At 24.7% G+C, this 22,825-nt stretch overlaps 1 protein-coding gene across 1 annotated transcript in view; it reads right to left on the reverse strand.

The window, feature by feature from the left end:
- Positions 1 to 21,144, reverse strand: part of LOC129609427 (solute carrier organic anion transporter family member 4A1) — a 67,701-nt gene extending 46,557 nt beyond the window's left edge. Inside the window, exons 1-2 of the mRNA XM_055521332.1 lie at positions 21,043 to 21,144; positions 16,962 to 17,832 (exon numbers count right to left, since the gene is read on the reverse strand). Coding sequence (XP_055377307.1) covers positions 16,962 to 17,535 — 574 coding nt within the window. The 5' untranslated portion in view covers positions 17,536 to 17,832; positions 21,043 to 21,144. The remainder of the gene's footprint in view (positions 1 to 16,961; positions 17,833 to 21,042) is intronic.
- Positions 21,145 to 22,825: the final 1,681 nt, after the last annotated feature.

Below are 22,825 nucleotides of genomic sequence, written 5' to 3' on the forward strand. Positions count from 1 at the left end.
CAGGAAAAGTTTCGAAAAAAAAATTTTTTGAGTACTAGATTTTTTTTTCTTTTGTTTTCTAATAGAAAATTTTAGTTTTTATTTTGAAAATTTTGAAATTTTTCAAAATCAAACATGGTGAATTTATTGAAAAATTTTTTTATTAAAGAGTTGTTTTTGGTATTTTGTAGAACTTCAATTAAATTTCTAGGATAAAAATAATAATTTTGAATTAAAAAGTGTTGTAAATTTTTAATAATAAATGGCGACAAACAACAACTGTTCAAAAATTTGTGAAATTTTATCGTTTCTTGAATTGAATAATTGAAAATGGCCAGCGAATTTCACATGTCGCGAATACCCTATACATAATATATGAAAATTAAATTTTCCTTGATCTACTAAATGTATATAAGGAATTTTTTTTGAATAAGGATTTAACAAGGATCCATCACTTAGGAAACACTTATATTATATTATGTGTTTACTTTTGTATCCTTTTAAAAATCTATATATAAATGAAAAAAAGAAACCAATAATCAAGTTACATGAATTTTTAAGATACCAAAACGAGGATAAATAGATACAGTTAAGAATTTTATTATCCTTTTTGGTTTAATAGTTTACTGTTTTGGTATTTCTTTGTTTATTTTTCTTTTTTTTAGCTGTAAGCAACTTTTTTTTGTTGTTTTTCTTTAAATAATAATAAAAAAATAAAAATATGTACATACATGACAGTATAAACAAAAATAAGAAAGGCAATAAGCGACAATAACAACAAGAACAATAAAAATTAAAAAAGGATTCAGTTTTGTTGTTGTTTTTTTTTTTTTTTTTTTTTGAGAATTTTTGTAAATAAAATTCATTGATACAGAATTGAAGTGAAATGAACAAGGATCTTTTTTTTTTTGTTGTATAGTTGTATATAACAGTTAAATACCCATATCCTTAAACATATGCAATATTTTGAGACTTTTGTACCAGACAAAATATTTTAAAATGATTGTTTGGATGAATGAAGATGTCATGTTCGATATTATAGTGTTTTTTATTTATTGGAAAAAAGAAATTATACAACAAGTATAAATTAAATAATGTTATATAGAGAAAAATATATTAAATGGGAGAGAGAAAGTTGACAAAAAATTGGAAGAGTATGAGTTCATTCCCGAGGCTTTGATATATATTTGTTAATAAATGCTATAGATTTAATATTAAAATTTTGAATTTATTACTCAATATTTCAAATTGATAACGTAGGAGTCAAGTTGATCTACTGCGATCATTATAACCACTAAAATTTATTGCGGTAATCCATGAAAACTAAAAAACAGCCAGATAGCTCGGCCCAAACTATTGCATAAATCCTTTATTTCCTATGTTATAAGTCCAAGAAAATGAGAAAACTAGTACCTACATAGGACGCCAAAAATTATTACAAAATATTATGAAGTTGGAATTGATCGGGAAATTCTCGTTATTTTCTCGTTAACTCCTTATTGTCACTATAATATTCCATTTGCATAAAAATTACTTTAAATATTTTTATTCATTTAACACAAAAGGATATTTTATCATTGAATTCGGTTAAATATAATTAGAATCTATATAAAGTATTTTTATTATTTTTGTATATTGTGTGTGTGTGTAAATATGCATATATATTTTTGATATTCTTTGAAACTTTTAAAATTGAATTTTATATTGAAAAACTATATAATTAAATAAATAAATTAGGATTAATTTCCATTTTTTGGTATGTATCAAAATTGTATTTAATAATGAATGATACGTGCTTATTAAGAAACAGAAAATTTAATTTTAAAAGATATTTAAAATGGGTTAAATAATATGCAATTTGAATTAATTGAATTTCTTTTATAAGGAAAATAGAATTTTCGGGAAAATTCTAAGAAAATTATGGTTGTATTATATATAATATATGTAGGGAAGGTTATGGTTTTATTATATAAAATCACACTCCTTTTACCATGAATACTTTTAATACACTCTAGGAAAAAGCTGGGAATTGATTCTCTCCTGAGAACTCAGGAGAAAATTATGAAGGCGTTAATTATGGAAACAAGAAATCAATCATTTAAAAGAATCAAAGAAATTTTTTTTTTTGACTCCTGACCCTCTTTTTTTATTTCCTGAAAAAAAGAAGCTTGTAAAATGGTATTAAAAGTTGAATTATTATAGGAGTCCTTTATTCAATTTCAAGCTCTTAATAATATAGTAAAATATGGAATATTTCTATATATTTCCATTGCATCAATTTTTTTCTATTTTGAAATGAGTGTTGTATTATTCTAATTGAAGATATAAATTGAAACTCTGAATGTTTTTCCAAAAATGTCCTAAAAATACAATTATGGAATAAATTTTAAACAGATATGATTCAAGGAACAGATATCTATAATCAATTTCTGAAAGAATGTTGCAAATAGTTAGCGCTGTGTAAAATTTTATATTAAATTCGAAAATTTCCTTGTAATTCCATTTTATATAATCACTGTTGATTGTTGCTGCGATTTACTGTTGTTTGTATAAAATTCTTTTAAAGTCTCTTACTTAACCGCGACGTAAGGAATAAAATTTTTCAAACATCACTTCCAATTCGTACAAATTGAAATATTTTAACTTAAAATGGTTGATCTTTTCCTAAATTTCTCATTATTCATGACCAATTCGTTTAAAAATATCGTCTGAGTAGAGAAAAATTTAATTTTTTCAAAATGAAAATTTCTTGCTTTCCAATAAATTTTTCGAAATGTCAAAATTTGTATGCAGAAATTTTAAAAATTCACTCCTGGCGGTTAATTTTCATAACTTCATATGTCAAATGATCCCTAGTTTCCAAAAATATTTTTTTTTAATTTTTAAATCGCACCAATTCCGAAAAAAATTGATTTGAAAATCCCAAACCATATAGGGTACCATTTTTTACAAAAATGGGAAAAATTAAAAACTATCCATTTTTTTTACCAGGAAAAGTTTCGAAAAAAAATTTTTTGAGTACTAGATTTTTTTTTTGTTTTCTAATAGAAAATTTTAGTTTTTATTGTGAAATATTTGACAAATTCTAGATTTTGTAAAATCAAATATGGTGAATTTATTAAAAAATTTTATAAAAAAAATTCTGTTTTATTTTTTTGGTATTTATTAAAACTTCAATTAAAATTCGAGTATAAATGTGATAATTTTATAATGAATAGTAATAAATATTGAAAAGCTAGTTAAATTTGGAAATTAAATTTTTGAAAATTACCAGCAAATAAAAATATAATTAACAAAATTCAAAATGTTAACTCAAGATCTAAAACAATAACATATTGCCTCCCCAACTGTGATATTTTTAAGTCTTGATAGCACGATTTGCTGGCAGGAATTGCTTTTAATGCATACCACGAGAATACCGCGAAAAGATGGTTAATTTAGTCACTAATTGTAGAACTAAGGTAAATTACTTCCACGATTGCTTTAACAAATGCAGTAAGGAGAAGGGTAATGATATTTGTTATATTTTGATATGTTTTTATGCAACAAAGAACTTAAATTTTAATTTTTTAGGTTTGGTATGTGTACATATAACATATAATTATGTTGCCAAATGTCAGTACATGAATCATAACATGCTGGGTTCAAAATCGAGATGTTGAAGCAAATTTATGAGTTTAGAAGTTTTCGAGGTTGCATTCATTTTTATTGCATTCAATACTACCGTTTTTATACTTCAACTACTTAATTTATACTACTTCCAAGTAATGCCAAATTTAATCTACTAAGACATCTGTCCTATAAAAAAAGTAGGTGCATGCAGTGATGTTTTTGATATTTTCCTTTGAGTAAAACTATTTCCTTTAAGTAAAACAATAAGAAAAATTATTCTCTGCGCTGCTTTACTTTCATCACAATTCTAATTTTAATATTTCTTCACACTTTTTGTTATACGCTCGAGTACTTAAAAAGGAATTAATAAATTGGCTGTAATTTAAATTATTAACATTCTCCAACACCTTGCTCACTAATAATTACCAAGTTATTTTATCTGCAGAAATAATAAAATTCTCAACGCACACGCATTTAGTTTACACTATTAAAAAATATTTTTAATAATTGATTAAATTTTTGTAATAAAAATTTTATTACCCGCGTACTTTTAAAAATTTCATTTATTCAAATACGTAATTGAATTTAAAATTAACATAAGACTTATTAAGTAAATTTTAAATAAGGAGCATTAAAATACTATGTACTTCCACTTTACTGTATAATGAAACAATTTATTTTATTTCAAACTAATAAATTTATACAAAAAAGAATAATAACAAGAAGTCAACCATTTCAACCGAAAAACAAAGAAATTCTTTTGAAAATTCCTTTAAAAAAATAATTTAATTCTTTCTCGTGTTTTTACCCCACATGTTTTTAAATTTTGGTATATATGGTGAACAAATGATATGTGAAGTGAACCTTATGCTTTATGTATTAAAAATATTTTAGATAATTGATTGTAGGCGGCGCTCTGAAATTTTTTCACCCAAAAACAAAATAAAACAAATGTTTCCGAAATATATGATAAGATAATTCTTGTTTTTTTGTTTTTTCTTAGTCTTAATACTTGAATTATTAAAATTTATGTGATTTTTTTTTCTGTGTAATTTAGATCTATGGTCGGGCACGTGATACAAATGTACTCATATTGTAATATGGTGGTTTATTGCAATGCATGAGGTTTGTGATTGTAAAAAGGTGATCTTTTGATTATATTGTGCTGCTCGTTGAAAAATATTCATTAGAATAGAAAAATTTAGATTAATTTATTATTTAGGAAATTTATAAATTAATAAAAGTATTAAATCAGAAAAAATAAAATTTTTAAATATATTAAGTTAAATTTAAAACGAGGAAAGTTCCATGGATGGATGAATTGAAAATATTGTTTTAAATGTCAATGAAATTCGATTATGCAGCCAAATATGGTATATTTTTGGCTAGTCCATATAGGAAATATCTATACATTAACAAAACAAGTATAGTTTAAAAGTTTTAGGTAAATGAAAGACTATACCAAATTTCTCGCATATTGGTACCCTATGTAGAGTAATGACAGTCTTCTATAAAGTTTATATCATATTACATTTACCTTAGAAATATAATTGAATTGAAAATAATTAAAATTTCATTCATGTAAAAGGTAGATAAGAATTATAAGAAATTTTTCTTCCTTATTATTTTAGGACTACCTATACACGTATTTGTATACCTATCACAATATTGTTATTTAAAAATTATAATCGATTATAAAAAATTACTGAAATCAATCTTATTTGTTCGATTCATCCCCATCTTTTTTTCATTTAAAAATTATTATGCACGAAATTTTAATCAAAATGCAATCTATTATTATGTCATTTCTTTGTATTAGGAGTTATACAGAAAAAATATTATTTAAATTTGTTGCGTACGTATTATAAATTTGAAATTTCGTTTTATTGTACATTTAATTTATATTCAATTTCTTTATTAGTTTTCTTGCAAGGGTTGCTATACAATTCATAAAAGCTGCATAAAATGTAGTACGAAATAAGAGTGAAAACAAAAATAAAAAAATTAGTTCAATTTCTCCTATAAATAATTATTAGAATAGAAAAATATTGAGTGACGTCACTATTTTAATTTTGTTATGTCATCATCTTAAGTTGAAATAACCACTCAAAAATTGGAACATGGCTGGTACATATAAAGTTCCCGGGGTCCCAAACCGATATCCTTTGGGTTCGAATGACTGGTTCAATCGGAATTGCAATTAAATATATAAAATTTTGATCAATTGAATATTGGAAATAAAAATGAAAAATTATTTGTCGGGACTAGATGACATAGAACGATTTTTATTTTGTAAAGTTTACATAAATCAAGAAATTATCTAATTTATTTTATGCAGCTGATTCTGATGGTTGAGTGTGATTTCTTGAATTTTCTAATAACAACTGTTTATAAGAAATATTTCTTTGCCATATAATCATTTGGAGCTATAGCTTTATAAATTTCCCTGCCTAATTTAGAGTAATAATTTGGAATAATACAGAATATCTCTTCGCGTACATTCATAGCTGTCACCACAGTTCGTATGTGTATGAATTATTTTAACTCGCGAGAAACTGTCGACCCAAGTCTGGAACAAAGTACAAATTCTATTTGTTACCCTTCGCATTACCTCATCTTAGTTCAAGTTCATATAAATTTAATTCGAATAGAATGGTGAATAAGTCAAGATGCGACCTTAAGAGAAGAACTTAATGTTCTACCAAATATTCTTAACCTATAGTTGGCCAACCAAATCTTCTTTTATTAATTTTTCCTGTTGTTATTATTATTAACTATATTCCATAAAAGACATTGCTTTCGATCTCATCCTAATTTCACGCCAATATAAATGTCAATAAAATGAATTTCCTTTCTTTTTTTTTTGCAATATTTTGACAGGGTAATAACCGGGATAATATACACAAACATATCCCCATATACATAACATACACCATACCCGTAACATTATTATAATGATTCATTCTTTCTTATTAAATTGCAATGTCTTGGAATATTTAAGCTGTTAAAGGTATTAAAGAAGCCAAAATAAAAAAGGAAATGTTGGTAATTTAAATTTATTATTTTTTTTTATATATTAAAAATTATTATATGCGTGGTAAACATCAGGTGTGTATTCAAAATTTCAATTGTTGTTATAAATAATCACAGGTATAATGTGTTGGGTATATAAGGAAGGATGAAATAAAAATTGTTATAAATAGAAAATATAACAATAATAAAAATTGCAAAAAATAAAATTCAAATTGGCTATGAAGGAAAATTTTTCTATACACAGCGAATTACTCAAAAACAAATTCTTTTTGAAAGAAAAACTTTAACATTTTGCTATTTTTCTATAAATTTTTTTTTGTTAGTAAATAAAATAAAAATATATACAAGAAAAAATCTAATAAGTGAAATGTCATGAACAGGACACGTTAAACATCAAGACTCAGAAATATTCTTGGATTCCCTAATATGAATTTCATGTATTATTTCAGTGTGTGTGTTTTTGAATATCATAAATTCGAGTCAAACCAAAGTAGCACTTTTTCTTTCTCATACATAGTACATGGAATTTACCGTTATCTTTTTGATTTTATAGAAAATAGTAAAAGCTTGTATTTCCGAAAATATGAGGGAAGGGGAAAAAATTGCTTTCTAACGAAATAAATTATTGTATTTTTAGATTGGGGATTTTAGGTAACGTTTAATTTTAATCATGCTTAATTTTTTAAGTATTCTGCACTGCTGCAGAAGAAGCGCGTCTCTACCTTTCTATGTTTATAAAATTTAAAAAACGTTCGTGGTTACTGCGTGTTTTTACCTAGTTAAAAAATGATATTTGTAAAGGACTTGAGGGGATATAACCTTTTACGGCGAGGGAGGGGGAGGAAGATAGGTAAAAAAATTTTCTACGGAAATAAGTTCCTAGCAAAGATCTACTAGTTAATACAATTAAAGCTTTCTATCTCAAAAGGTGTTTAAGTTTTGTAATCAAACACATTGACGGACAGTTAGACAGACGAACCGAGTGAATCTAGTAAACATTTTTCCACGTTTTTTTTTTTTTGGAAAAGTACTAAGAAATAATTTTCTGTTTTGTATCAATTTTTATTTTTCATATTTTATTTACCTTTCTACGGAAATTTGTCATTTAAATTGTGTGTACATATATGTAAAATGCAAGGTCCTATTATAATATTAGGTATACAACAAATAGGTAAAAAGGTTCATATATGCAAAAAGTAAATCATAATTCTAGATTTACGTTTTGTTTTTTTTTATATTTCAGTAATTTTAATAGTAGATTTGGTTTGTAAATTGAATTTAATTCGAGTCCTCTTTCTTGCTTTTCACATACAAACCACAAAATAAAATATTTAAAAAAATATAAGATGAACGAAATTTGGAATTGTCTTGAGCAGAATGCCAGAATAACATTTGATCGGCGACTTTTTTGAATAAGCAATTGAAAAATGTACCATATAAAATATTCATATATCCTTCAGATTCTTAAAACCCTCAATTTAAGAATTGTCCTTGGAAATTTTTAGAAAATATATACTTGTTCCTGTACAATTAATTTAAATTTTGAATTTCAAATCTTAAATTTTTAAACTTTGAATTTTGACAGCACTTGATTATGAATAAAGATTTTTATTTGAAAAAAAATTTTAGCATTGCAACATCCTTCTTTAGCCGACTTCCAAAATATATCTGATTTATGAAAATTTTCCGAGGAATATGATTGGAAATCCTATCAGGTTCATTAAAGTTATGATAGTTCCAAAATTTTTAAAAAATATTTAAAAGTAATTTTAATACTTATTAAATTTTTACTCTCAAGAAATTATCTTTTTGTGATTTTCATTATTCCCTGCAAAAAAAAAAGAAATTTATAAAGTAGATTAAAAAATAGAATTTTTACAAAAGACCTTAATTGAATTTTAAGCCCTTAAATATAGAAATACATAAGGTATTTCTATTCTTCTATTGGATCAATTCTTTTAAATTCTGGAATCAGAATATCAAGCGTATTGAAGGAACTGATTAAAGGAAACTGATGTCTATGCCAACTTTCTAAAGGAAAGCATGAAATAGTTAAAATCGTCCTTTCATAAACTGGAAAACTTGAATACAATTACCTACCATATTAAATTATTTTCAAACCTCTTGTTCATAATTCGGAAACGTATAACCAACTCAATAAATTTTTCAAATACCATTCAGGCTTATACAAACTGTATAACACAACCCAAATTTTTTTGGTTTCTCACTATTGATGAATTCTTTTACTTATTTTAATTTCTCTTATATTATAATTTTATGATTTCATCACCGATTCGTTCAATAATCTAGTCTGGATAGCTAAAAATTTTATTTTCTTAAAATGAAAATTTCTTTGTCTCCAATCATTTTTTCGAAATGTCAAAATTTGCATGGAGAAATTTTGAAAATTCCCTCTAAGCGGTTAATTTTCAAAAATTCAGATACTATATGATTTCTAGTTTCCGAAAATATTTTTCTTAAATTTTTAAAATGCAACCAGTTCGTGAAAAATGCATTTAAAAATCCCAAACCATATAGGGTATCATTTTTTACACAAATGGGAAAAATTAAAAACTATCAATTTTTTTTACCAGGAAAAGTTTCGAAAAAATTTTTTTGAGTACTAGATTTTTTTTTTATTAGGAAAATTGTAGTATTGTTTTCTAAACAAAAATTTTTCAATTTTCATTTCAAATATTTTTAAAGTTTCAATTTTTTTAAAATCCAATATGGTGAATTTATTGAAAAATTTCATGATAAAAACAAAAAACATTTTTTTTTCCTTTGGGCATTAATTAGTTAAATTTGATCGTTTCTTGAATTGAATAATTGAAAGCGCCCAGCGAATTTTTAAATTAAATTACTGTAACATGCATTTATCATGACGGTGTTGTGTTCAGATCTCTAGATTGTAAACATGCTACTCCGGCAAGCATTATGGACAAAGAAATGGAATTTTATCGTTTATATGCATGTGTGGATAGAGATGGTATGTGTGTGTGTAGGAGATAGAAGAAAGGTAAATATCACTTAGTACATTTTATTCGTTTTAATCCACTCTATTTCTGACTTTCAGGTGTACCATTTAACCACATACACTCTGTATTTGTATCTGTAAATAAATCATTTATAATGATGTTGCAATTTTATAATTGTTTTCATTTATTACTCATATACTATACACACAGTAATCTTTTAGTAATAAAAATATTGTAATAATACTTGTAGGTATAATAAAAATCAAATGAAAATAACAATTATTATTAATACCCCAGAAAGTATTAACAAATTAACTTGTTGATATTTACATATTATTTATTTTCATTCAAAGAGTGTGAGTGAGAAAGGGAATAATGCTCCCACCTCAATAACACCTTAACATATTGTGTTCACTTGTATATCCGTATTGAAATGCTATTATTACCACAATTATTTCCACTGTATCAGTACTGAAAAGTTGTAAAGTACACAGAAAGTAAAACAGAACGCGAGAAACAACAACGAAATAAAAAAGGATAACAATTTGTATCCGAATAGCTAACACTTAACATACAATTTTAATAAATATTTTGTATACCTCACACATGATACCCACTTAAATAATATAAATTAAAAAAGTATATATGTATGTATAGCATATTTATAGTAAATCCCCAAGGCAGACATAAATACTTCATCATTTATAAAAAACGAGATCATATATACGAAATTAAAGCATGGAGAATGATGGGAAAAAATAGGAAAACCAATAAACAAATAAACCTTGAAAATGTTTTCATCCTCCGTTCAACATATTAAGCTGCTCTCTGGTTTTTTCTGTTATATTTATTATTTGTTGTATGATTATAAGCATATAATATTGAAATAACCCCACCGTACTCCTTTATCTTGCATTATTTTTGCCAACTATGTATATTAAAATTGTCGGCTTTTGTTTACATTACAAGTATCTTACTGCACGTTACACCCTCTTACTTATATGATTCTTCTCATATAGAGGAGTAGATTATATTTATGTATTACCTTGCATAAAATAGAGAACAAGTGATTCTTTTACTTTAAGTGAGATATGATATAAAAATTTAAAATATTTTAAATGCGTATTGAAAAGATTGCACTATAAAATCATTAATGATTGTGAGAGTATTTATAGGGTTTGCAATTCAGGATTTTGAAGGTTTATAAAGTCAATAGTAAAAGATTATTATTGAAATGTGATTGTTGAGTTGTGAAATGTGATTATAAAGAGAAAATGGAATCATGGTGAGTAATAATTAATGATACCTTTGACATCAGAACATATTTATTTCGTCAAAGCTAGTCTTGATACGTTTTCATTTTAGTAGGTCTGTATAATATTTAATATTGGATAGCCCCAATATACAAATCCCTACGTACGTATTCGATGGTTTTGCCAGAAATGTGTGCTTCAGCTTAATATATTTTTCACCACGAGAAATTTTTGAGATCAATAAAATATAAATAGTTGGAATATAAAAGATTAAAAAGTTTAATCTTTAGTTTAAGGTAACTCATATTAAAAATGGCGTTAAGATTGGTGCTACAGTCAAATAAGAGTAAAATTCGAAGCTATGCCATAGACATATATAGTACACAATTCTGTACATAATTCGGACCGAAATGAAAAAGAAAGATTGATTTCTACTGAAATTCGTAGCATGGAAAGAGCTAGAGACAACTTAAATGTTCTAGGATTAAAGATAATTATTGTATGTATTGATTTGGAAAATGTTTAATCGCAATCGCAGTTAAATTTTTGTTTTTACTTTAAGGTCGAGATTTGGAAACTTGTTGTCTCTATAGATTTAGCAGGAAAAGTATGGTTTGATTATAGAAAGAGTGAAGAGCGACACTATACGTTTAAGAATTATTCTACGAATTTTCATCATAGAAACCAAAACGTAAACACTTTTTTAAAAATGCTGTTATGTAATAGTGTTAATTTCAACATTTATTTCATCATCATGAAATTTTATATTGATAGACTCAGTTAAATGTCGAAAATGGAATCGAATTTAATTTTTATTCAAATGCATTTTTATCTTATTCGTATATAAGGAGAGAAATTTAATTTTTAAACTAAGGATAAATTTTTTCCTCCATCAGTTTGGGATTGCCACGTTATATTGTATTTTTTTTCCCAGGATATTTACCATGGTTAATGGTTTTTAATATTTAATTTTTCTTGCTTTTTTCTTCTTGTGAATAAACGATCGAATAGTGATCGATTGATATAAAAATTTGCAATAAATTTTATTTGAATTTTTTATTTCCCTTCAATCATTTAAGTTGGAAAAAAAATTGTTTTTATTTATCATCATTTAGTGGTTTTTTCACTTTTTTTTTATCATTAAAATATTAAATTGTGTGGTGAAAAATTTTTTACATAAAAATAACATGTCCATTGATTTATGTATATGTATGTATATATGTAAAATTTCAAATAATACAAAAATGGTTCTCTACTATGGTAGCTAATGTCAATAAACATTGGAAATTGTTAGTAAAAATTTAAGAAATTTATTTCAAAGTTTTCCAATTTAATAATCTCATTGTTCTATGTTAATACCCTCACAAATTGCAAAGGGATGAAAGTTTACTGAAACATTTTCTTAAATAGTTCCTTAAAAATTTATCCTTTTGTATTGTAAGTGATGGAAATTTGTCAATTATTCTTAATAAATTCAATGAGCAATTAATTTTCCTTAACAATTCTTTAAACATCATTCAAATTTCATACAAATTGTAATACAAACCAAAAAAATATTTGTTTCCTCACAAATTTTTCACAATTCTTGAATTATTTTTATTTATTTTAATTTTCAATATTAAAATTTATGATTTCATCACGAGTCCATGTAATAATCTGGTCTAGATAGAGAAAAATTTAATTGCATTGACATGAAAATTTCTTTTGTATTCAATAATTTTTTTCGAAATGTCAAAATTTGTATGGAAAAAGTTTTAATTTTCACTCCTGGCGGTTAATTTTAATAATTTCAGATGCCAAATGATATTTAGTTTCCGAAAATATTTTTTTTTAATTTTTGAATTGCATCCATTCCGAGTAAAATGCATTTAAAAATCCCAAACCATATGGGGTACCTTTTTTTACACAAACGGGGAAAATTAAAAACTATCAATTTTTTTTACCAGGAAAAGTTTCGAAAAAAAAATTTTTTGAGTACTAGATTTTTTTTTTGTTTTCTAATACAAAAATCCTACTTTTATTTTCAAATATTTGACAAAATTTTGAAATTTTTAAAATCAAATATGCAGAATTTATTGAAAAATTTTACTATCTTTAAAATATAACTGTTACATGCATTTATCATGGGGATGTTGCGTTAATTTTTCAGGGAGCAACTACACTATTCCGGTAACCATTATGGTCAACTAAATTAAAATTTACCATTTATTTTTTCATTTGCATATGTACAGAAATTATATATGTGTGTTCATATATATTATTTAATAATTTTTCCTCAATACAAGGGAAACTGTCTCGTGATTTAATGGAATTGAAAACAACAAAGAATTAATCCTGAAGTATGTATATCTTAATAATAAAGCTAATTACAATTGAAATTTAATTAATAAGGCTTGGGAAGCGAATTTTAATCAATTGTTTCTTTTTTTTTTGCAGAAGATGTTGTTGCTGGGTTACCTTGACGATTTATTCGAAACCTTGATTTATATTAATTTACATTTAAAAAGCCTGAAGTTAAATTTTATCCCAGTGGATGGAGAATAGATTAAATAAATTATTCAGAAATAAGGCGAAATAATTGTTCTGATTTTACGCCTTTTACATTATTTTCTTGTGATAGAAATCTATTGTTCATATCAACCCAATCAGCATTGATGGCTTCGGAAAACGTTTTTGAACGTCAAATTGGTGATTTTCAGTTCAAAACCCCATGGAACAAAATCGAAAATTTAAAATTTTCGATTTTTTTTAAATTAAATATCAAACGTTTAAAAATGTATTAGTTATTTATAGAATCCATGAATAAGTTTAAAATTTTTATACTTTTAGGTAAATATCAATTTCAAAACTAAATATGTGGTTTGATCGCCCAAAATAATCTTATAAAATAAACTATATTTGGAACTATCTGTGATTCATTGTAAAATAATTTGGTAAGCATGGCTAACTTTTGGTTAAATTAATTTCCGTTTTAGGAGAAAAAATTTAACATCTGCAAAACAACTGATTCAGTATACTATAGCGAATGTTTGGCACCGCGAACGTATTATTATGTCTCCACGACCAAAACAATTAAATGTACTTCGAGTTATTTAAAGAGAAATTTAATGTTTGCGGAATACATTTTGGAAAACTGAGAAGTATGTATTACTATTTTTAGTAATTTAGTCTTGTGTTTTCCTTATTTCCTTATTGTATATGTTCTTTTTTAAATTAAATACATCGAATATAGCTTCAACTTAACCAAATTATTTTATATATGTGGAAACAATTTTTCCATAATAAACATACATATAGTTCAATATGTATAAATAAATCCAAAAACAAAATATTGATTTGACCTGATGACACACATTTTCTAGACATTTAAAAATTATGATAACAAATAAAATATGAACGGAAATTTCAATGAACGCATTTTGTATTCGAATATCCTTTTAATACAATAAATAGGAAATCATCCTTTACTGTAAGATTCCTTACATATTCCTTATAATATTTTAACAATTTCTTTTATTATACCATGTAATTGGGGTTGTAACCTTTTGGTTAGATTTATTGCTTCTTAATGAAATAGTCATATAAAAAAAAATTGTTTTATAAACTTAAGAATAACATTCGGATCAAAAATCTACATCTAAATCGAATTTAAACGAGAAAAAAAGTAGAGTTGACTTTGTCAACTCTGTGATACCCGTACGAATTTGTTGTGCTATGTGCGAATAACTAATGTGCTATAACTAACTATGGGGCAGACTATGACTTTAAGTTGCCGTATTACCATATTAATTTATGCAAAATTTCAGTACTATGTGTTTTTCAAAATACTGGTTGTGCCAAACTACTATTGAAGTTGTATGGCAGCTACCAGAAAGAGCCAAGAAATTTTAGCGAATTTTATCAAGCACATCGGCCCTACTAATATATTCACTTGTGTGAAATCTCAATATCACAGCTTTTATAGTTTCTGAGATATAGCCAAATAACTTTTGAAGTTGTATGGCAGGTACCAGAAGGAGCCAAGTAATTTCAACGACTTTTATGAGACACATTGGCCCTACTAATATATTCGTTCGTGTGAAATTTCAATACCATAGCTTTAATAGTTTCTGAAATATAGTCAAATAACTTTTGAAGTTGTATGGCAGCTACCAGAAGGAGCCAAGTTATTTCAACGACTTTTATCAAGCACATCGGCCCTACTAATATATTCACTTGTATGAAATCTCAATATCACAGCTTTTATAGTTTCTGAGATATAGCCAAATAACTTTTGAAGTTGTATGGCAGGTACCAGAAGGAGCCAAGTGATTTCAACGACTTTTGTGAGACACATTGGCCCTATTAATATATTCATTTGTGTGAAATTTCAATACCACAACTTTTATAGTTTCTGAGATATAGCCAAATAAATTTTGAAGTTGTATGGCAGCTACCCGAACCGGTACCCCGATCACGTCCAATTTGAATAGGGTTCTGGCACTTACTACAATAAATCATTTGTGAAAATTTGGTGAACTTAGCTCAATTATTTTTTGAGTTATCGTTCGGACGGACGGACGGACGGACGGACGGACAGACAAAGCTAAATCAACTCAGAATTTGACGCTGATCAAAAACATACACTTGAGTCTATATCTAACACCGTTATTTCTTAGCGTTACAAACGGTAAGGCAAATTTAGTATACCCTTCGAACATACGTTCGTACGGGTATAAAAATATATGTGCAGATGAGTATGCACGCACGGAGAAAGATTGCATATATGTATACTATATATATATGTATATGGTTTATTTGGAACACGAAACATTTGTTTATGAAATATACTTTGTTTTATGAGTTTTGTACGTGCACTGAATTCTCAAATATTGTAAAATATCAAGAGAATTCAAACAATATACTCAATTATACTCATATGCATGAGTTATTTATTATATTGTTTTTATATTCACATATACCGACATACATACATTCATACTTATATTTATTTTTACTTATATGGCTAATATCATCGTACGCCATCTGTTGAATGGCGTGCGGTTTACTTTTATTTCAATTTTTTATTCTTTATTCTTATAGTATTATGTGGACTTATTATATAATTTGGCAATAAATTTTTTTCCATCTCATTTATTGTATGAAATTAATTTTAATGCACTATAGATTAGAATTTTTGGTAAAATATGATAAAAAGTTGAATTGAAGTAATACGAAAGTATTAAATTATAATTAAAGAATTAATTAAGTAATATAATTATAGAAGAAGGAAATATAATTAGTAGCAATTTAATATTTAGTACAGTTAAAGGAGGAGATTAAGCAAATATAAAAATACTCGTGGGCTTAATTTTGGAGAAAAATATTAGAAAATTCGAAATCTCCAAGTAATTAGATTATATGAGTTGGGATAAGTTTAATTAATAAACTTATACAACCAATTAAACTAATTGTTTGTAAAGCAGGACAATTCATTTAAATAGCTTTGAAACGAAAATTGAAATTTTTAAGAGGGTACAGATGTTACAAAATAATGTTAAGGTCATAGTTCGATTAAAGCTATTTTTATGTACTTATAAAGAAATCTTTTGCATACACCTTGGAGGAACGTTAAATCTAGGAGAAATAAAGAATCTCTATGCATTTTTAGATAATAACGGCTAATTGGGAAATATTTCGAATTAAAGAGGTAAGTCCTAAACTTTCTTTGTTCACGGAATCAAAAGACAATTTTTTAAATTGCTATAGCTCAATTTTTTATTAAAATCTCATATATTTTTAGGAAATTTATTGTTTAAAATTGTGGCAAGAAAGTATAAGACCATGTATTGTTTCCGGAAATAGAGGCATTCCATATGATTTGCAATTTCAAATTGGCTTTTATTATTATGGAATGTGTATGAAAACTAGAATTCCAGTTAATGCAGTTACAATTTGGTAATTTTAATCGTTCAATTTCCCGTATAAAAACTAATTTTTATATTTTTTTAGAACAAGGACCAAATTTTTCATTTTCCTCATCCAACAACAACAAACCAGACAACAAATAGGAAAAAGAAAATAAAATTATTAAAAATCATTGAGAAAAAAAGAAAAAACCAAATACCTTGCATTGCACCAGCCCAACATAACCAAAATAATGCCCATTTAGCGGTACAAAAACGTTGTAAAAATTTTGGTTGAAATTTACCCCAACCATAAATTTTATCTTCGATTAGTCGTTGTTGTTGTTGCTGCTGCTGCTGTGTTTGATTCTGTTGTTGTTGATGTTGTTCATTCTGTTGATTCATTTCATATTCTTCAATATTTAATTGATTATCACTATTTATTGTTGTTGTTATAATATTATTATGATGACTATTATCATTATTATCATTGATATCATCATTATTATCAAAATCATGTTTATTATTATTTGTTAAATTTGATGAAGTAATTTTTAAATTATTATGAACACTTTTTGAAAATTTTTTACCATTAATATTATCAGAAATTATTTGTTGTTGTGGTTGTTTTAATATTGTTGTTGGTCCATTACTTGTTAAAAATTTATTATTATCATTTTTTGATTTTGAAATTGATATTAAAGATGACGGTGGTTGTTGTATTGGTGGTGTTGGTTTCAATTGTATTTGTGGTGATATTACACCAAAATTAGTGTTTTTTGTATCATTCATCATTGGAACTTTACTATGATGGTTACGATTACTTTATTTCTTTTATATTTTTAATTTGATTCTAATTTTTTATTTATTCTGATTTTATTTCTGTAAATTTAGTTTTGTTCAAAAATTCTTTTTAATGGTTCAATATTTGTTCCCTTTGTTTTTTTTTTGTTTGGTAATAGTTAAAGTTATTATTTATCAATTCACATCATTTATTTAACAATTAAATTATATTAGACACACTTTATAAATTTGTCATCCCGCATTTTATGATTTTTTTTGACAACATTTTTCTAGTGCTGTTCTTTTTTACTTTTGTTGAATGAATTAAATATGAGAAAAAAAATTATGAGTGTTTAAGCCGAAAAAAAATTGTTTGTATGGTATTTAAATTTATTTGCTTATGATTAAATAATTGAAATTGCCAAAAGAAAATGAAAAATTAGATAAAAATCAACAACTTTATTCTAAAGTAGATTTTATAAGAGGGGCAGATTATATTTTTTCTGTATCAGTTAAATGTACATATTTTTTTATTTATTCTTGATAGTTATGTAAGGTTATATATAAGTGAGAATAATTGTAATAAAGGATTTGATTTGTGATTGAAATGCATTCAGTGATTCTTATAGCACTGGTAATGATTTAATAACACAAATATCTACATTATTAAAAAATTAGTGAGTAGTGTCTAATCTTCTATAATAAAACTCAAAATATTGGCCAGTGAAAAAGAGATGAAAATTTGAAAATTCAGATGCTGCACAAAAAAAAGAAATAGGTTTGGTCTGCTTCTCTCGTTAGCAATAAAAGTAAATTATTTTGTTAAATAAAACAAAATTTCAATGTCCCAATAATTGAATTTATTGAAAGAAAATCTAGGAAATTAATTAGAAATTACTATTTAGAAACTAGGCGAGTTTTAAGAAGGCTCAGCTGCTGCAATTATTGTATAAGAGTTTCTTATTAAATACTTTAAGAATATGAAAAATTGATCGAAAATATTATAGATTTGTAATTGAAAATCATTCTGTAATTCATTGTTTTAGAGAAAATTGTAAAAATATAAAAAGATTGAAATGAAAATTTAGTTTAAAAAGTTTTAGTTAAAACTTTGAAGTTTGAAAGGTTTTAATTTGTTTTTTACTTTTATTTTTAACTAGAACAATTTATTCTATGAAGTATAAAGGTTGATAATTTTTAATACTCTTTGTATATTTAACCCTATTTTAAAATATTAAAAAAAAAAGCTTGAAAATATCATAAAACTACATGGCAGTCTTAATTACTTTCATATTTATTATTAAGTATAATAAAAAATAATTAAATTATAACTTTAGCGTTTATAATTAAATTTAAAATCATTTATAAAGATTTACTATAGCCTAGCTATATCTTTAGAAATCTCGAAATATTTATATTTCGATAAACAACATGACAAAGAATGTTTCTTTGAAAAAAAGTTGTAATTTTTATTAAATTTGCAATCATTAAGTAAATTAAAAATATGTGCTAAGCATACGCAGTGAATCATTTAATTCATTGATTCTGATTTAATTATAATACTTGATAAATTTTTTTTTTATTGCCGTTAACTTAATTTTAAAGCTTTCATCTACATTTTTTATCTACAACTGTGTGTATAAATTTAAATTAAATCTAGTAATCGTAAAGCTTTTAAACAGACAGTATTCAACTTATAATATATGTGAAATTTTGAGAAATTTGAGAAATTTTGAGAAATCACATTTACTTGATCTTCAGCATTTGGGTTTGGAAGGTACATACAATTTTGAACATAAGATTAGATATTAGACTTAGGCAAGTGAATCAGATAACTATATCTTATTGTGCCATTGTAATCCCGAAATCTCGCGGAAGTATTGTTAAAATGTTAAATTAATTATCAACTTGCATCCCTCAACTAAACTTCTGTTCCGAACTTGTTTTTTTCTATTGATTTTAGTTATAAAAGCTCAGATTTGTTAAAATATATTTGATTATTAAATTTGAATCTCCGACATTATGTCAACTATTATATAGTCATTTATTATAGAACTTCATATTTTCCTGATCCAAAATCCTGGCATAATTTTTCACAATTTCATTGAGAAAAGCATTTATCAGAGATGCAAATGCAAAAACTTATACACCACAAAATTGCGATCTAAGATTTTAAAAAATTTACAAAACGTGATTTTATTCTCTGGATTCTTAGAGTATTTAAAATTTATATTTACAATGAAAAGCTTTTTTTTTTACTTGTAAAACCGGATAAATAAAAATTTACAATAATTTGTTTAAGTAATGAATAATTATTTTTAAGTTGTTGTTCTTATAATTCTTGTAGTTGTACATCGTAAGATATGTACAATTATAATAATATTTTCATGGCAAATATGAACAAATTAAAATTTTCTGTAAATTCAATTTAATTAAATAGAAAAATTATAATTTATAATAACAGGTGCTTCCAGTATTTTTATTCTATTGGGAAAAAAAAATATTTTTTATTATTATTATTACTTTTGTGGGATAATAAAATGAAAATGCGAAAACGTGACAAGATATTAGCCCCTGTGTCGAACATAAACTAAGACTGTACTAAATTTTACAGAAAACTGTTAGAAGAATAGATCTTACATGAAAACTGTTAATAAATTTAAAATAAACATTGAGCTATTTGTGAGATTTTGGCATTCTACATAAATATTAGTTTATTTACGGATTGGAATCAATATTTTTTTTTAAATAATTTTTCTTTCCAAATCCTAAATAACAACTAACTAAATTTTTAATTAGACAGTTAAAATTCGGTGAAAAATTGTAATTGGAGTAAGATAAATTTTATATTCTATAATTAACTTTGCAAAATTATTATTGTTATTAAAAAAACTTGTTCAAATGAAAATAAAATTATTAATTTGTAAAATTTAATATGTAAATAAAATTATTTTAATATTTTTTAAAATCAAATGCAAGTTATCAAATTTCATATTGATAGATGAAAACCACAAAATTCTATATATTTTGCAGAATATTTAATATTGCATACTGTTCACAACCACTTTATTAAAATTACGATATGTATATGGTTTGCAATGAATATAATTTAAAATTATTATTATATTATGCATGCATAAATTAAATATTCTTAAAATTGAGAACAAATAATATACAAATTAAAAATTACTAAAAAGTTTAAATATCAATAAAAATTTAAAATATTAAAAAATCTGTAATTTTAGTTTATAAACTCAAGTTGTTATCATTATTGTAATAGGTTATAAACTTAAAGGTTACATTTAATTTAAAAAAAAAATTTGTTTTCAACTTTAATTAAAATTATCAATGCACATTTTTATGATTGGATTCAATAATTTTTAATATTTTTTCATTATTTTTAATTAAATTTTGTCTTATCAGATCGGGCTCTTCTTGTATTTATGTTTATAAATTTAAAACCATAATAATTAATTAAAATAATTTTAAAATTAAATTCAATATTATTATATAAATTACATGTTATTTATTAATAAATAATTTTCAAATTATTTAATTTCAGAAATTTATTAATATTATTTGAGAGATCCTCAGAAGGCAGACGTCTTAACGGTACGAAATAATAATCGTAACTGATTAAAAATTTTTTTTTAAATAAAACGGAATATTATCATCGCTTGTTTGTAAGAAAATATTCACCTCAATTCTATTATATTTTTTGTTTTGTTATTATTATTTTTCAAACAGAAATTCAACACACAACTTGTATTTGATTTATTTATTGTGTGTGTTTATTTTCTGGTACATAGTTTTAGAGTTTTGATTTCATTTGTTTTGTGTTTGTATTAGTTATACACTTGAATGCAAATATACATACAGAAATGTGAACACACATTGGATTAAATCCTTCAAATTTTTATGAAAATCAAAACAAAACAATCAAAACCATGCTGTACTTTATTATTTGTTATAAGATGAGGAATTTTTCATTCATAAAAATAAAAGAAATTTACGGAATTTTTGTTGTTTATCATTATTATATGAAAAAGGTGATTAAAAAAGGTTTGTTTATATTTTTATTTAGTTTTATTAAAAAGAGTGGAAAGGTGGGAATTTATGGCACTATTTTCTTATAAAATTTTATCACTAGCAAAGAAAAATGACAGCGAATATAGGAACAGGGGATAGATAATATATAGGGATTAATTTAAAAAAAAAAAAAAACAAATTTCATCTGTAAATATTTAAAAAAAAAGAAAACCATTTATTTCTTTAGAGAAAATTTCAGCTCCTTTCCTTTTTAGTAAGACTCTAATTCTCTTTAAAAATTATTTACGGAAATTTTGTGTAAGCTTGTAGTGCCTCCTGTATTGCAGTATTAGCAGCTGGGCAAATTCTGAATTTGCAATTTTTTGAGAGTGTAGTACAACGCTTTTGCAAATAACGTTTCCGATTATTAGCTAAAATAAAATAATATATTATATGTATGTATATATATAATAATTTGGATATTTTTTTTAAATAAATAATGAATGAAGAGTCATTATTGTGCCTATTATTATAATATTATTGTGTCATAACATTATCGTTATCTCTACCTTTCATGAAACCGAATTAAATTTTAACTCCGTTAACACCATAAAAAATAATAAACTTCGTCTCAGGTGCGTGTTTTTTTTTTCATCAAAAATTATAAATTAATTTTTTGCCCTTACTTCATTTTTTCTAAATTTTGTTTCTCGAATAGACCTTATATTCTTTCTTAAAAACATAGACATTTCTTTTTATATTATTGCCGAAAACTGCTTTCCTCTTAACATTGAATGAAATTCTATTGAAAATACGCATGCCTTGGAAAGTTATGTAACAAGTAATATGGTAATAAAATCTTTTGTTTTTTATATTTGTCATGCCGTATTGTTTTTAAAATGTAAAAGCAAGGGAATTGATGGAAAGTACATATACATAATTCAACCCCTCGAAGGATAATCAAAACAAAATTATAAAAATATTCTCACATATTTAAATTTTTTCATTTGGAAAGGTTTAAATTAAATTACTGTTTATTTTATCAGTGAAAATTGTAATTTTATAAATTTAACAAAAAACAGATTTTTGTAACAAAAATTTAACATTTTATTAATATTTTTCATTATTTTTAAAAATTGTCAACAAGTGAATGATTAACACTTGAACTAAAATTATTAAAAACTAATTAAATTTCTTCTATAACCATTAACTTTCTCCAAGCGGCCAATAGATTTCATAAATATGCAATGGAGGACTTGCATAGAATCTGAAA

Source organism: Condylostylus longicornis, unplaced genomic scaffold, assembly GCF_029603195.1.
Source record: "Condylostylus longicornis isolate FDR11 unplaced genomic scaffold, ASM2960319v2 ptg000039l, whole genome shotgun sequence".
NCBI lineage: Eukaryota > Metazoa > Arthropoda > Insecta > Diptera > Dolichopodidae > Condylostylus > Condylostylus longicornis.